General features: G+C 41.7%; 1 protein-coding gene across 4 annotated transcripts in view; it reads left to right on the top strand.

Moving 5' to 3' along the window:
- Positions 1 to 14,267, top strand: part of wdr17 (WD repeat domain 17) — a 61,408-nt gene extending 47,141 nt beyond the window's left edge. For 2 of the 4 annotated variants that reach the window (XM_077246633.1, XM_077246634.1), the window contains exons 20-30: positions 224 to 315; positions 394 to 493; positions 6,655 to 6,794; positions 7,042 to 7,062; positions 7,810 to 7,921; positions 8,195 to 8,336; positions 11,040 to 11,142; positions 11,244 to 11,345; positions 11,465 to 11,560; positions 12,233 to 12,416; positions 12,537 to 14,267. In XM_077246633.1, the coding sequence (XP_077102748.1) occupies positions 224 to 315; positions 394 to 493; positions 6,655 to 6,794; positions 7,042 to 7,062; positions 7,810 to 7,921; positions 8,195 to 8,336; positions 11,040 to 11,142; positions 11,244 to 11,345; positions 11,465 to 11,560; positions 12,233 to 12,416; positions 12,537 to 12,656 (1,212 nt within the window). In that variant the 3' untranslated portion in view covers positions 12,657 to 14,267. The remainder of the gene's footprint in view (positions 1 to 223; positions 316 to 393; positions 494 to 6,654; positions 6,795 to 7,041; positions 7,063 to 7,809; positions 7,922 to 8,194; positions 8,337 to 11,039; positions 11,143 to 11,243; positions 11,346 to 11,464; positions 11,561 to 12,232; positions 12,417 to 12,536) is intronic. The other 2 variants (XR_013207822.1, XM_077246635.1) reach the window with 2 other exon arrangements.
- Positions 14,268 to 14,271: the final 4 nt, after the last annotated feature.

The raw sequence follows: 14,271 nt of genomic DNA, 5'->3' as shown, positions 1-14,271 counted from the left end.
GCAAACCTTAGTAAATCACCTTACATGATTCATTTAAAGTGAATCATTTAAGGTCAGCTGCAAAAATAACTTTAAACACCTTTTCAGTGCTAATTTTTCACTGTGTGTCCTAAATAAATCCTGACTGTAGTTTTTTAACGCCAAAAGAGGGTTTGCATTGGCGCAATCTGTTAGTAAATCTGGCCCCATATATTATAAATGAGACTGCACTTTGTTTTATCAGGGTGCTTGTGAAGGCAATATCCATGGCCCTCAGATCACATCTATGAACCATGCCGCAAACTCAGACAATGACAACATAGAAAAATACTGTGGGTAAGTTATACTTCGTTTAAGCTGAAATCAAGTGTTTCACCTCTCTTTTTCTTACCCACTCTCCCCTCCTTTGTCTAGGATGTTGCACAGAGTATGTAAAGAGCTGGCTGAGTGGTATTTCCAAGATGGCCGTGCTGTATTGGCAGCTTGCTGTCATTTAGCTGTAGACAACACAGAAGTAAGCTCACAATAATGAGAGATATGACTGAAGAGCAATAGCAACATGTAAAATCACACGAACCTCTAACGATATCATGTCAATGTTTAGACAATTAAATAGCACGATAAATCCCATTCTAGGACAATTGAATATAAATTATTATTTATATTATTTTCAAGACAGTTGCTCTGCTTTATAAAAGTTTTGGGTCAGTAGTATTGTGAAATATTAGTAGAATTTAAATTTAATATATTTTAATATATTTTTAAATGTAATTGATTTCTGTGATGGCAAAGCTGAATTTTCAACAGTCACATGATCCTTCTCAAATGATTCTAACATGCTGATTTGCTACTCAAGAAACATTTCAACATTGTCAATGTTGTAAACAATTGTGCTGCTCAATATTTTTGTGATACATTTTTTTCCAGAATTCTTTGATGAATAGCAAGTTCAGAAGAAAAGAGTTTATTTAAAATAGATTGTCATTGTAACCATGTAAAAGTATTTGTTTGTCACTTTTGATCAGTTTGGTGTGTCCTGGCTAAAAAAAAAGACATTACTGACCCCAAACTTTTGAATGTTAGTGCGACAGTATAAATTAAAGGTAGTACAAAAACGTCTCGGTTACGTATGTAACCCTAGTTCCCTGATAGGGAACGAGACGCTGCGTCAAACGCTGCGGGAACGCCCCTGCGTTGTGCGTCATGAAGCACGTATGGAATCAGCCCAATGGAGAGATGAAACGTCATAGGCGGGTGACGTCATCGACCAGGAAACTATAAAGCACCCCAAAAACACAAGCGCATTAGCTTCTGATAGGCTTGAAGGAAGCGCTAACGGGAGTGCCGGGAGTATGGCGGAGCGACGCAGCGTCTCGTTCCCTATCAGGGAACTAGGGTTACATACGTAACCGAGACGTTCCCTTTCAAGGGAACTTCGAGCTGCGTCAAACGCTGCGGGAACGCGAATACCCACGTCGCCATAGGACCAAATGACCGTCATGTGAGACTAGCGCACAGAGGACGAGAGCACCTGTGCCCCAGGGGTAGAGCTTAAGTCTAGGTCATAGAACTTAATAAAAGTATGCGGTGAAGACCATCCAGCCGCATCACAAACATCACTCAGGGAAACCCCCGACAAAAGAGCTTTAGAAGCAGCCATACTCCTGGTAGAGTGAGCTCGGACAACCAAAGGTGAAGGCTGGCCAGCCGACTCATAAGCAAGTGAGATAGCCTCAACCACCCACTTGCTCATTCTCTGTTTAGACGCCGGACACCCTTTCCTGGGTGGCCCGAAACATACAAAAAGTTGTTCTGATTTCCTCCACAGGGCAGCTCTGTGGACATAAGCGTCTAATGCCCTAACAGGGCAGAGTGAATTAAGTTTCTCCTGGTCCGATGACATAAATGGAGGAGGACAGAAAGCCTGCAGAACCGTAGGTCTAACAATATTAGTAGGAACCTTAGGAACGTAACCTGGTCTAGGATGCAGAAAAGCTTTAACCATGCCAGGTGCAAATTCCAGGCACGAGGGTGAAACCGACAGAGCCTGCAAATCTCCGATTCTTTTTAGTGAAGAGATAGCAAGCAAAAAGATAGTCTTAAAAGTGAGAAACTTCTCGGGAACTTCTTCGATAGGTTCAAAAGGAGCTAGGGAAAGACCTTCTAATACAATGGCCAGATCCCAAGTCGGCACCCTCGTACGAACTGCTGGCCTCAGCCTCAAAGTGCCACGGAGGAAACGAGTTATAAGCGGGTGTCTCCCAAGAGAAACTCCACTGAAAGGGACGTGGTAAGCAGCTAGTGCCGCCACATACACCTTTAGTGTGGAGGGGGATAACCCTGTGGAGAAGCGCTCCTGCAGGAATTCCAGCACTGCACCCACTGGGCAGTTAACTGGGTCCTGCAGGTGTTCTCCACACCAAGAAGTGAAAAGTTTCCACTTCAAGGCATAAAGCTTCCTCGTGGATGGAGCTCTGGAGTTAAGAATGGTCTCAACAACCTCGGTTGAGAGACCGGAGTCTATGAGCTGGGCCCCCTCAGAGGCCAAGCCCACAGTTTCCACAATTCTGGGCGGGGGTGAAGTATCGTGCCCCCCGCCTGGGAGAGTAGATCCCTCCTGACCGGGAGCTCCAAAGGAGAACCGTCCAGGAGAGAAATCAGGTCCGCAAACCATACTCGGGCCGGCCAGAACGGGGCTACTAGTAGTAGACTGACCCCGTCCCGGCGGACCCTCTCCAGAACTCCTGGTAACAGAGCAATCGGGGGAAAGGCGTACAGACGTGACCTCGGCCACGGCTGCACCATAGCATCCAACCCCAGGGGGGCTGGAAGAGTGATGGAGAACCACCGATGACAATGAGTGGTCTCCTTGGAAGCGAATAGGTCCACCTCGGCGCGACCGAAACTCAACCAAAGGAGCTCCACCACCTCGGGGTGGAGTCTCCATTCCCCTGGCCTCGGCCCCTGCCTCGACAGGGAGTCTGCTACCACATTCAAATACCCAGGGAGATACATTGCTCTCAGAGATAGTAGCTTCCCTTGGGACCACAGGAGGATCTGACGGGCCAACTTGTAAAGCCGGCGAGACCGCAGGCCCCCCTGATGATTTATATAAGAGACCACCGACGTGTTGTCTGATTGAACTAACACATGATGGCCTCTCAGGTCTGTTAGGAAGTGTTTCAGAGCCTGAAACACAGCCAACATCTCTAGACAATTTATGTGCCACGAAAGATGATGATCCTGCCACAGACCTTGGGCTGGGCGACCACTCATGACCGCCCCCCACCCTGTGAGGGAAGCATCCGTCGTTAGCGTTATGCGACGACAAAGAGCCCCCAGCACAGGACCTTTGGATAGGAACCAAGTTTCTCTCCACATGACCAGAGCACGAAGGCAGCGCCGCGTGACTTTGAACGTGCGGAGCGGATTTCCCCTCGGGGAGAATCCCTTGGTCCTGAGCCACCACTGTAGCGGTCTCATGTACAACAGGCCGCAAGGTATAACGTTGGACGCTGCTGCCATCAGACCCAACAGTCTCTGAAACTGCTTGACAGTGAGTAGCTGGCCTAGCTTCACTTGTTTCACAGCTGAGAGAATCGAAGCGATGCGGGTCGGAGAGAGTCGCGCCCGCATCGATACCGAATCCCAAACGACACCCAGAAAAGTGGTCTTCTGGGAAGGAGATAATACACTTTTCTTTGCGTTCAGCCTCAACCCCAACTTTCTGATATGAGCTAGGACGACATCTCGATGCCGAACCGCCATCTGCTCGGTCTGGGCTAAAATCAACCAATCGTCGATGTAATTGAGAATACGAATGCCCTGAAGCCTCAGAGGCACTAGTGCTGCATCCATGCATTTCGTGAAAGTGCGGGGAGATAAAGCTAGGCCAAACGGAAGAACCCTGTACTGGTACGCCTCGCCCCCGAAGGCGAACCTCAGGAACTTCCTGTGTTGTGGAAGGATGGACACATGGAAGTATGCGTCCTTCAGATCTATCGTGACAAACCAGTCCTCGGACCTGATTTGAGACACGATCTGCTTGATAGTGAGCATCTTGAATTTTAGCTTCCCTACCGAGCGATTCAATATGCGCAGGTCTAAAATTGGACGCAACCCCCCATCCTTCTTTGGAACGATGAAATATCGGCTGTAATAACCTGACTCCAAACTGGGAGGAGGAACCCGTTCTATAGCCTCTTTTTGAAGGAGCGTTTTCACCTCTTGTTCCAATACCAGAGCCTGCTCGGGGCCCACCACTGTGTGCAGAACCCCTCTGAATTTTGGTGGACGACACCTGAACTGGATAGCATAACCCTTTTCTACTGTCTGCAGGACCCAATGAGATATTTTTGGAAGGCTTTTCCACTCTGCCAGAAATTCTACTAAGGGTACCAGCCTCTCGAGACTGGCCTCTGGTGTAACTTGAGCAGCAGACGCAGCGCCCTGTAACGGCGCACCGGCAGGGAACAACTGGTCTGACCGCTCTGAGACCCTCCTCAGAGGGAGCGAGCGTCCCTCGGGAAAGCGCTCGCTGGGATCGTCTGTGCCCCGGCATAAAGGCGGGGTTGGCAGAACGAGCCCCTGAGGGCACCGAGGAGGAATGGGCACCGTAAAAAGAGGTGAACACCTTTCCGCCTCGGTGGGGACCACCCTCAGCATCCTGAACGGCTTGGCGTCAGGACTTCTTCTTAGCCGAAGCCTTCTTAGCCAATATAACTGTCCTCAGATCAGTTCTACTGGGAGAAGGCTTCGGCTGAGAGTGTCGCGGCTGAGCCCACTGTCCAGCAGGGGGAGCACGAGACGCGACACTCTGCCTCTGCTGCGCTCTATGTGATGAGCTCGAAGACGGCCGGGGCTGCTCCCGCCCAGCAGCCCCAGGGACATGAACTTTAAGGGGAAGAAACTTTTTAAAAGCTGCAGTTTGTTTCTTTTCTTCTTGGAATTTATCGATAACTGAATTCACAGCATCACCAAACAACCCCATGGGAGAAAGAGGAGCATCTAAAAGAAAAGCTTTTTCTCTCTCTTTAATATTAGTCTGATTTAACCACAAATGTCTTTCTGCGGCCACCAGAGCTGCCATAGAACGACCCATTAATTTGGCCGATTCTCTGGTGGCACGCAGGGATAAATCAGCAGCCTGACGCAGTTCACGAACTACGTCAGTACTGACCTCCTCACTCTCACTCATGTCCCTTAGCAGATCAGCCTGGTATGCCTGCAAGATTGACATAGTATGCAGACATGACGCAGCCTGACCTGCTGCCGAATATGCTTTACCCACTAAAGCCGAAGTGTTTCTTAAAGGCTTGGTGGGTAATGCCGGTGCCTTAAAAGATGATGCTGCTTCGGGGGAGAGATGGCTCGCAAGCGTCTCTTCCACACGAGGCAAAGCACCATAACCATGAGCCTTGGCTCCCATAATATTAGCGTATGTTGAAGTCTGGGGACTAAACACTCTATATGACACCGGTTTTCTCCATGATTTCGACACCTCGGTGTGGAGATCATGGAAAAACGGCAGGCACCGGCGTGGAGGCTGCACACGTGACGGCAAAAATCTCTCATCCAACTTTGATTTAGAAACAGACTCCTGTCTAGTCACTGGCCATTCAATATTAAGTTTTTCAACAGCTCTTGTTAACACCTCCATAAGCTCATCACTCTCAGGAGTGTGGGGTGGCGAATCCTCCACATCTCCCTCAACACTAACAACATCAAGTTCCTCAGAACTGGATAGCTGCAGCATTGGTGCCTCAGCCCGAGCGGAAGAAACCGCAGCGCGTGCTTCCGAACCCGGGACTGAGGCACTGGATCTCACAGGTGAAGGGAGAGATAAGGCAGAGCCCGTCTCAAACCCCGCTGTGAGATCCATCTGCGATCCCCACGATAAGCGCCGCCGCTCTGCCTCGGCAGAAGCGGGACCCGAACCGCGGGGAGCGCGCACCGAACCGCTCTCCTCAAAGAGCGACCGGCGGGAGCGGAGCGTCCTTAACGGCAAACGCTCGCAATGCTCACAGTCTGCTCCCTCGAGAGCAAACTGGGCATGCTGAACTCCCAAACAAACAACACAAAGATCATGTGTATCCCCGCTCGTTAAATAACGCGAGCAGGGAGGAACACACTTTCTAAACTGCTGTTCGTCCGCCATAATCTCTCAATATATATATATATAGGGATAAATTGTTTGTGTGGTGCAGGGTATGTAAGACAGACAATATCACACAGGGACAGATTCACATGTAGCGCGACTGAAAGCACAGAAGCTAATGCGCTTGTGTTTTTGGGGTGCTTTATAGTTTCCTGGTCGATGACGTCACCCGCCTATGACGTTTCATCTCTCCATTGGGCTGATTCCATACGTGCTTCATGACGCACAACGCAGGGGCGTTCCCGCAGCGTTTGACGCAGCTCGAAGTTCCCTTGAAAGGGAACTACTACCGTGATGAATAAATACTTGTTTACCTTTATATTAATGAGAACTGAATGATAAATATGTTTTTAATTGTCATAAAAATGTCACAATGCAAAATATCTTAATGATCCTTAAAATATGCTTGATTTGTTTAGTGTAATATATATATATATATATATAGTCAATATGTTAGGCAAGTGATATAGGATTTTCTATGAGTGTTTAGATAAGGAGTTTTTATCTCCTTGTGTCAGCTGGCTATGGCATCTCTGATCAGAGGCAATGAGCTGGAGCTGGCAGTGTGTGTGGGCACAGTCCTGGGAGAATCAGCCTGTAAAGCCACCCACTACGTTCTGGAGCTCTTGGCCAGGAAATACATGACCACTGCCACCTGGTAAGCATATAACTGATCAATGCATCTTTTCTTACAGTTAAGTTTAAAAAGGGGAAACCAGGTTTTTGTTCAAAACTGTATGACCAAATATGTAACTTTGAATTACATTTCCTTTAAAATAGTTTTCACACTTTCCTGCAAACGCAACCCATCTCTTATCATCAGTCATGCACAGAATTGTTGACATGATCCTGATAGTCATCCATACTACAGACCTTTTACATTTTTCATTTCCATTTATCTCTAGCTTTCCATCTGTGGCATACAGGTATTTTCTCTGCCTCCCTTTTCTGGCTCTCTGGTTCATTTGCTTAATGCTTATTCATAACAGATTATCTCTAAAATGCATTGTCAACTTTAACTACTCATGTTAATATAACTAAGGTGATAATTGACATACAGTATTCTTAGGTGCCACTTTAAAGGGATATGTCTCACAGAAATGAAACTTGTCCTCATTTACTCACTCTAATTTTTTTCAAACCTTTTTTTCTTCTTTGGAACTGGTTTTCCATTTAAAAATGTTTGAGAAAAAAAAAGTGAAAAAAGACTGCAAAGCATTAAAAGGGATGCAAAATTAATTTTTGTGGTGGCAAAGATGAATTTTCACCAGTCTTCAGAAATCATTCTAATATGCTGAATAACATTTATTATTATCACAGTTGAAAAACCATTGATAAATTTTTTTAAAGCATTTTTTAAATAGATTATTTTGTAACAATGTAAAATTCTTTACTATTAAGATACCTTTTGATTGTTGCATTTAAAACATACTTGCTGAATACAAATATTAGTTTATTTCAAATATATACACGCATATATACTGTATATATTCAGAAAACTTGGAAAATAGAGCACAAGTCATGTAGACAACTGTTACAATATTTTCATGGTACTTTTTGACAGCCTCAAATATTTTGTGGCTAATATATTCAAGAACTTAATCAACAAATCAAATATTTATCCACTTTTCCCATTACTTAACTCATGCTGCATTGGGTCTTCTACTCTCCAGGGATCTTGCAGCCAGATTACTTCAGATGATCCCTGATAATAATATCTTGTTAGCCAAACTGTGTGCCTTCTACCCTGGCAGCTCAGCCGAAATCAACGACCTGCACGAAAAGGTGACTACCTCAATGCTGCACATCAGTCTTAAATCGATTAAAATGTTATTAGTTCCCATTCGTTTTAGAAGGAATTGTGGCCATTTGCTCAACATTGAACAATCTAATGAAACGTAATTCTAATATTGAGTGTGAAGGTCCAAACAAGAACATATAGTGTGTATTATTTGACTTGAATATGGTATTTTTCTGCACAGGCATAAATGCATGTATTTATTTAATTGCTTATTTTTCTAAGTGCAATAATTTGTAATATTTCTTTTTTTTTTCCAGTGTGGTCTACCGACTTTAGAAAAATGTAAAGAGCTTGCTGAGAATTCACATGCTGAGGGAGAAATCTTCCAAGCAGTAAAGTATTACCTCCTGAGCACAGAACCAGAAAAGGCTCTTCCCATCGGGATCACATTTGTCAAAGGTGAGTGTCTGAGAGACTCGGTTCATGTCTCAAAGCAGTGCCATTTCCAGCATGACCACATTCTGCAGACAATGCATACCGGTATATAGCATAGGCCTACTTCCATTTTCTCAAGCAAACTTTTAAAGGTTGATTGAACGATTAAATTAAGAAGGTGACTTACTAATGATGCACTTACATTTTTTTTGTTTTTTGTCAAAGTATGGGAACTTTATATTTTGTTGTAAAGGTGTTGTTTCTAGTCACCATTAGAGTGATTAGCGTTTTCTTTTGTGAAGTTTCTTCCATTTCAGTGTGTGTACAATTTGTTTTGAGAAGTGACTATATAAACAATATATATGTAACTATGTATAGACTCTGTTTGCTAAACAAACTGAAACACAAGTTAGACAAACTAACAAAATTCAACACATTATGTAATGTTTATGCTAAGCTTATCTTAAAATGCAAGCTTATCAAACTTGAATCCACAAGCAACATTATTCGTTTTGATGTTATAGATTGTAATTAAATTGTTTGCTGAAATTGTTGAAACTGAAATTGTTTTACAGTGCAGACTTACTATTAACTTTTTAACCTACTATTTAACCTACATTTAACAAAAAAATCACAAGACTTTATCATTCAAAGGCATTATTGTTGCCTTGAAGAATTAAAAGGAACCTATTGTGCCCTTTTTCAGTCTTTATTTTGTTTGTACTAGAATAGGTTTTCATGCTTGAATGTTCATGAAACACATTATTTTTCACATATTTTACAGTGTTGCAGCACCTCTCCTCTGAATCTGTCAGTAATGCTCTGTTTAGTTACCATCTCTATGAATCCCCTCCTTCTGAAAAGCGCAATGTGCTCTGATTTGTCAGCTGGTCAAGTGTATTGTATATCTTCCAGTTTCGGAAATGTCACAACAATTACCATAACTGCGAGTTTCAAGACACTAATAAAGCAACTTAACCAGGCCTTGTCCCTTTATTTTGTATAGGCCTTGGGTGGGAATTATTTAAATGAGGGATATTGGCCCTCATTTATCAAAAGTGCGTACACCAAATTTCCAGCGTACATCTGGCGTACACCCAAAACCACGGTGACTTTGATATTTATCAATATGGACGTTGGCGTACGGCACGCTCAAATCCTACGCCAGGTCAGGAGGTGGTGTACATGTATGCACGTTTTGAGTTAGTGCGTAAATGCGCAGAAAAACAATTCCTAAAACCACAAAACGCACTGACAAACTAAAAGATATGAGGAGCTCTTTTCCAAAACGCGATAAAAGCCATTTTTAAAAATAAATTTGTATTTTATTTCTATTAATAAACTAGTGTTGTGTCTGCAAAGATGAAATTGATGATCACCATCTCCGTAGTGAACGCGCCTATAGAGAGAGTAGCCTATTTCTTTTCGTTTATAATTGTTTTGTTTAAAGAAATTTCAAGCTTTCTTTATAGATATATTTCTCATGTCTGAGTTTCGGTTAATTTGTGATGAGATGCGCTCCAGTTCACGTGCAATGCAAGGGACCGCGCCCGCGCCTAGATGTCATGACTCATGATTATATTGTCTGCTATTTGCTTATTATTTATTATTTTATTGGTTGATGAAAAAAATATTAAAATTAAGATACAATTTATACAAAACGAAATTCACTTTAAAGAAAGGCTTTCTACAAAACAAAACTTAATTAAGTGGCCAAAATCATGTCTGAGCATGTCTCCCGATATATTGCTCATCTTATCTTAGCCTATGTTCACTTTTCATAATAAACATAGATGGGTAAAAAATAACATTATTATTTTTTTAACAAATATGAAACTAAATGCACTTAGTTAATGGCTACAACACGTAGCCTAATAGTAGGCCTGAATATTGTTATTACTTTACTATTAGCCTAAATGTGTTACTAAATGATGTGAATGTATTTTTAACATCGTTGTATTTAAGGACTGTATTTGTGTGTTATTTTTAAATTATTTGTTTTATGTGGTGGACAATATTGGAACGTGACATTGGAAATATTTATTTTATTTTTACTATTTAATTTATTTTACTATTTATTTTGTTTGGCTTTTATTTATTTCATGCAGTTGCACTTATTTAATTTATATTAATTTATAGTATGAGTCCCTGATTATATGTTGCATGTTCTCTTGTTGTTTTTGTTGTTGTTTTTTTAGACAAAAAATGGATGGATTTATAGCGTTTTGAAAAAAAAAATACAATTAACTTTGAATTTATCATCAACAATATTGTTGTTTGATTTAATAATAATTTTTCATGATGGTGATGGTCTCGATCTCCAGAGAAGTGTCTCCTCATTGCCGTCTTCCGTGTGGCAATGGCGTAAAATGAGGGTGTGGGGGAAGCGGAGACTCGAATATATAGGGGCGTGTTATTCTAATGATGATCGTTTTCAGCCGCGGCATTTATCAAGGGCAGGTATTGCGTACACCTGGATTTCAAAGGTACGCACAGCTTCATAAATCAGGCGGTGAGAGGAGTGTAAGCATAATCTTACACCAACATATACGCCTGTTTCTACGCAAGAATGATAAATGAGGGCCATTGTGATGTCTGTGTTCCTTTTTTTTAAGCTCAATCAACATTACACACTAAAGAAAGTTGAAAGGGGGATGGGGGATAATAACCAGACGCCTTTAAAGGTCTTCACCAACAATTCATTACTGACTCTGTCTCCCCTCATAGAGCAGCTGAGCTCTCCTGACTGGGCGGTGGACTCAGTGTACCACATCCTAGACCTGCTGAGCTACATCAGAACAGACCGTCTTATTCTTCCCAAGTGTAGTGAGTAAGTCAGTGAAACTTCTCTCAAAAACACCTGTCATTGATGTAATTTATTGTATCTTGCATTCTATGTTCATCTCATTATCTCTCTCTGTCTTTGGATAGAGACCGCAATGAGTTGCTTATTCTCTGTGGGTATATTGGTGCACTATTAGCCATTGGGAGACAGTATTCAAGTATAGTGCCAGCACTGTATGAATACACAAGGTATGTTAACTGTGGGATTTATATCAAGTAGCCTAACTCAGTTATTGGTGATCACATGTAATGTCTCTCTCTCTCTCTCTCTCTCTCTCTCTCTCTCTCTCTGTATTATCCTCCATCAGTCAGCTGCTGAAGAGAAGAGAGGTGGCTGTACCACTGCAGATAGAGCAGTTGTCTGTAGAGTTGGAGGCCTGGAGAGCCTGCACACAATCCCTCAAGTTTGTACCACAATACTTTACTCTAATTCATAACAAACAACAGCTCTGTATCAAGGCCTACTTAGTATTTTAAAGCATCATAGGCTATTCCAAACAGTATGCAGCAAAATTATAAGATACCTTATTTTGAACAATTTCCAAGCCAGCATTGTATTTATACCTCATGGATAAGGCAATCCCAAACTTTTTTTACATAAACACTTGTGTACATTCGGACACATTGTCTATCAAAGTATACTTGACTTTATGATGGAGCGGACACAGGTGGTTGACACATGAACACTAGACAGTTCCATCTCCAGTCTGTCTGTGCTATTTCTTGGAAGTTATGACCAATAAAAATGTCTTTGTACTCTTAAATTCGGCATGGAATGACAATTCACAATCTATTTTCTAAATGCATGGTATAGGTCTTATTGTGAACGATTCCTTTGTGTGTGTTTTTTTTCTTTCTTTCTTTTTTGAACCGTAATTTTTTAATCAGTCATAACTAACTTCAAGTGATAAGGAAAGACTGAGGTACACAGGACTTCTCCAATCATTGAGTCAGCTTGATAGGCAGTAGACAACAAGACAGCCCAATAGGTTTTACATAATATCTAACATTTCTGCTCACAATTGAAGATACTTGGAAAATAATTTATTGTTTGCACTCTCTCTATGCATACACAGAGTGGCAGATGACACCTCATATGCACCACCATCTGAGGCCCAGAAAACGGAGTACAGTCAGCTGTTGAGTCTGATGAGAGAGGAGCCCATCAAGGGCCTAGAGGGTCCTGACTATGTCACTGGCTCCAACTTGCCCAGCCACTCTGATGTCCAGATTTCCTGCTTCACTGGCCTCAGGATACAGGTGGGTTTCTTGTGGGTAGACTTGCATTTTAGCACTATACCTTAAATGTCTTTGTCCATATGCCTGTACCATATCCATGCAGATAGAGCAGTTACATCTACCTTTTTTTTTGCCTGGCAGGGTCCAGCGTTCTTCCTCGAAGATGGCAAATCAGCCATTTCACTAAATGATGCCCTGATGTGGGCGAAAGTGAACCCTTTCTCTCCATTAGGGACAGGTATACGCCTCAACCCCTTCTGAGTGCAAATACAACAAATGCGAGCAGTATTTTGCCTGGTCTGGCTATGTAATGTCAGCATTTAGAAAGGGGACATTCCTGTTTTTTCTCCGAAAAATGTCATAGAACAGCAGAATGTCTAATTGTTCAAATCAAATTTTTTTTTTAAGTTCCATGCTGTGCTTATTACATTCAGGATTGCAGTTCATATGCAAAGAATCACAGCAAAAGTGCTGCTGTAATGATTATACAGTACACAAGGCCAAAAGTAAGACCCACAGCACAAATGCAAGTCTGATATTTACACATGTTGACAAGAAATGCACAGACTGATGCACTACTATTATAGGCAAGCAAAGTGAGATGAAAATTAGAGCACCAGAACTACCTGTTGAATCTCTATAAAGGGAGATTTATGCTGGATACAGTAATGAATGTTACATATGAAGCAGGATATTTAATGCCTTTCTTCCTCATCCTAAATCACAAGCGGGGTCAGGTATTCGGGTTTAGTTGTTATGTCCAGGTCTTAGGGTTGTGGCCTATAGCGCAAAGATTGTAATTCTAGTTGGTTTAGTCGGCACTGTCAGTGGTATTATGGAGTATAAGCATTTGCATCAAGCAGTCTGAATGTTTTGTAACTTTTATTTCAAGACATGAGTACAGGGCATTCATCTGTACGTTTCTGTTTGTTTGCGCATTTGATTTCATGAAAAAAAAAAGTGTTAGTTTTGCTGCTTTGACACAGAAACCCTTTGTCATGTCTGTTGTCTGTTATATATGGACTGAATATATTTACTGAATATACAGTACATCATATTGTAGTAGAACCAAATACGAGAATTAAGAGTTTAGAACCTTACATTGTAACAATACTATTTACTGTAATGTTCCTTCATTTCATTCGGTAACTATTATGAATGGGTTGTACACAGCAGTTCTGCGGCCAGAGGTGTAATATTTATGTTCATGAACTATGGCAACATTATTTATGAAGGGTTAATAGACATTAAGTCTTGCTGTTACATTCAAAATCTGTTTAGATTAACTTAGGCAATAAGTCTGAGAAAGTGCACATACTGTATGAAGTGAGGATGTAAGACATGTATGCTGATATACATAGCTATACATTTGGAGTGTATTTATGAAGTTAGGAAATAAAAGACAAAAAGTGTCATTTGTATTGCTAAAATCATCAGTTGCAATGGTTGTCAGGCATAGCTGAGTATATAAAATGAAATTATTTTATGTACATTTTATGTTAAAAAACAGATATAGAGACTATTTTCATCAAATGTGAAATGCACTGTGAAATTTATTTATTTGTATATAGCTTTGTTGTAGAATTTACGTCTAAATCCAAGCTCAAATGGGTGTACATAACATATTCATATGACAAGAAACTGAGGACAGTTAAACAGTTATATATCATTCCTGGAGTTGAATCATGCATCTGATTAAGCCAGGACCTTTTCAAATTCTGCATGTTCCAAGTGTTTATTTTGTTTCATCTATTTATTTTGACTGATGATATCATAAAAGCGCAAGGCGAGATATATAAGAACAGGCAATCACCTTCTTTTTTGTGACTATTATTTGATAATTGCTATTAAAAAGATAAAGTGTACAGGAAATCTT

This window comes from Siphateles boraxobius, unplaced genomic scaffold, assembly GCF_051911475.1.
Source record: "Siphateles boraxobius isolate OS27281-9 unplaced genomic scaffold, OSU_SipBor_1 29, whole genome shotgun sequence".
In the NCBI taxonomy this organism is placed as follows: Eukaryota; Metazoa; Chordata; class Actinopteri; order Cypriniformes; family Leuciscidae; genus Siphateles; species Siphateles boraxobius.
Note: the sequence above shows the minus strand (reverse complement) of the source record. Positions and strands in the feature narration are given on the sequence as shown.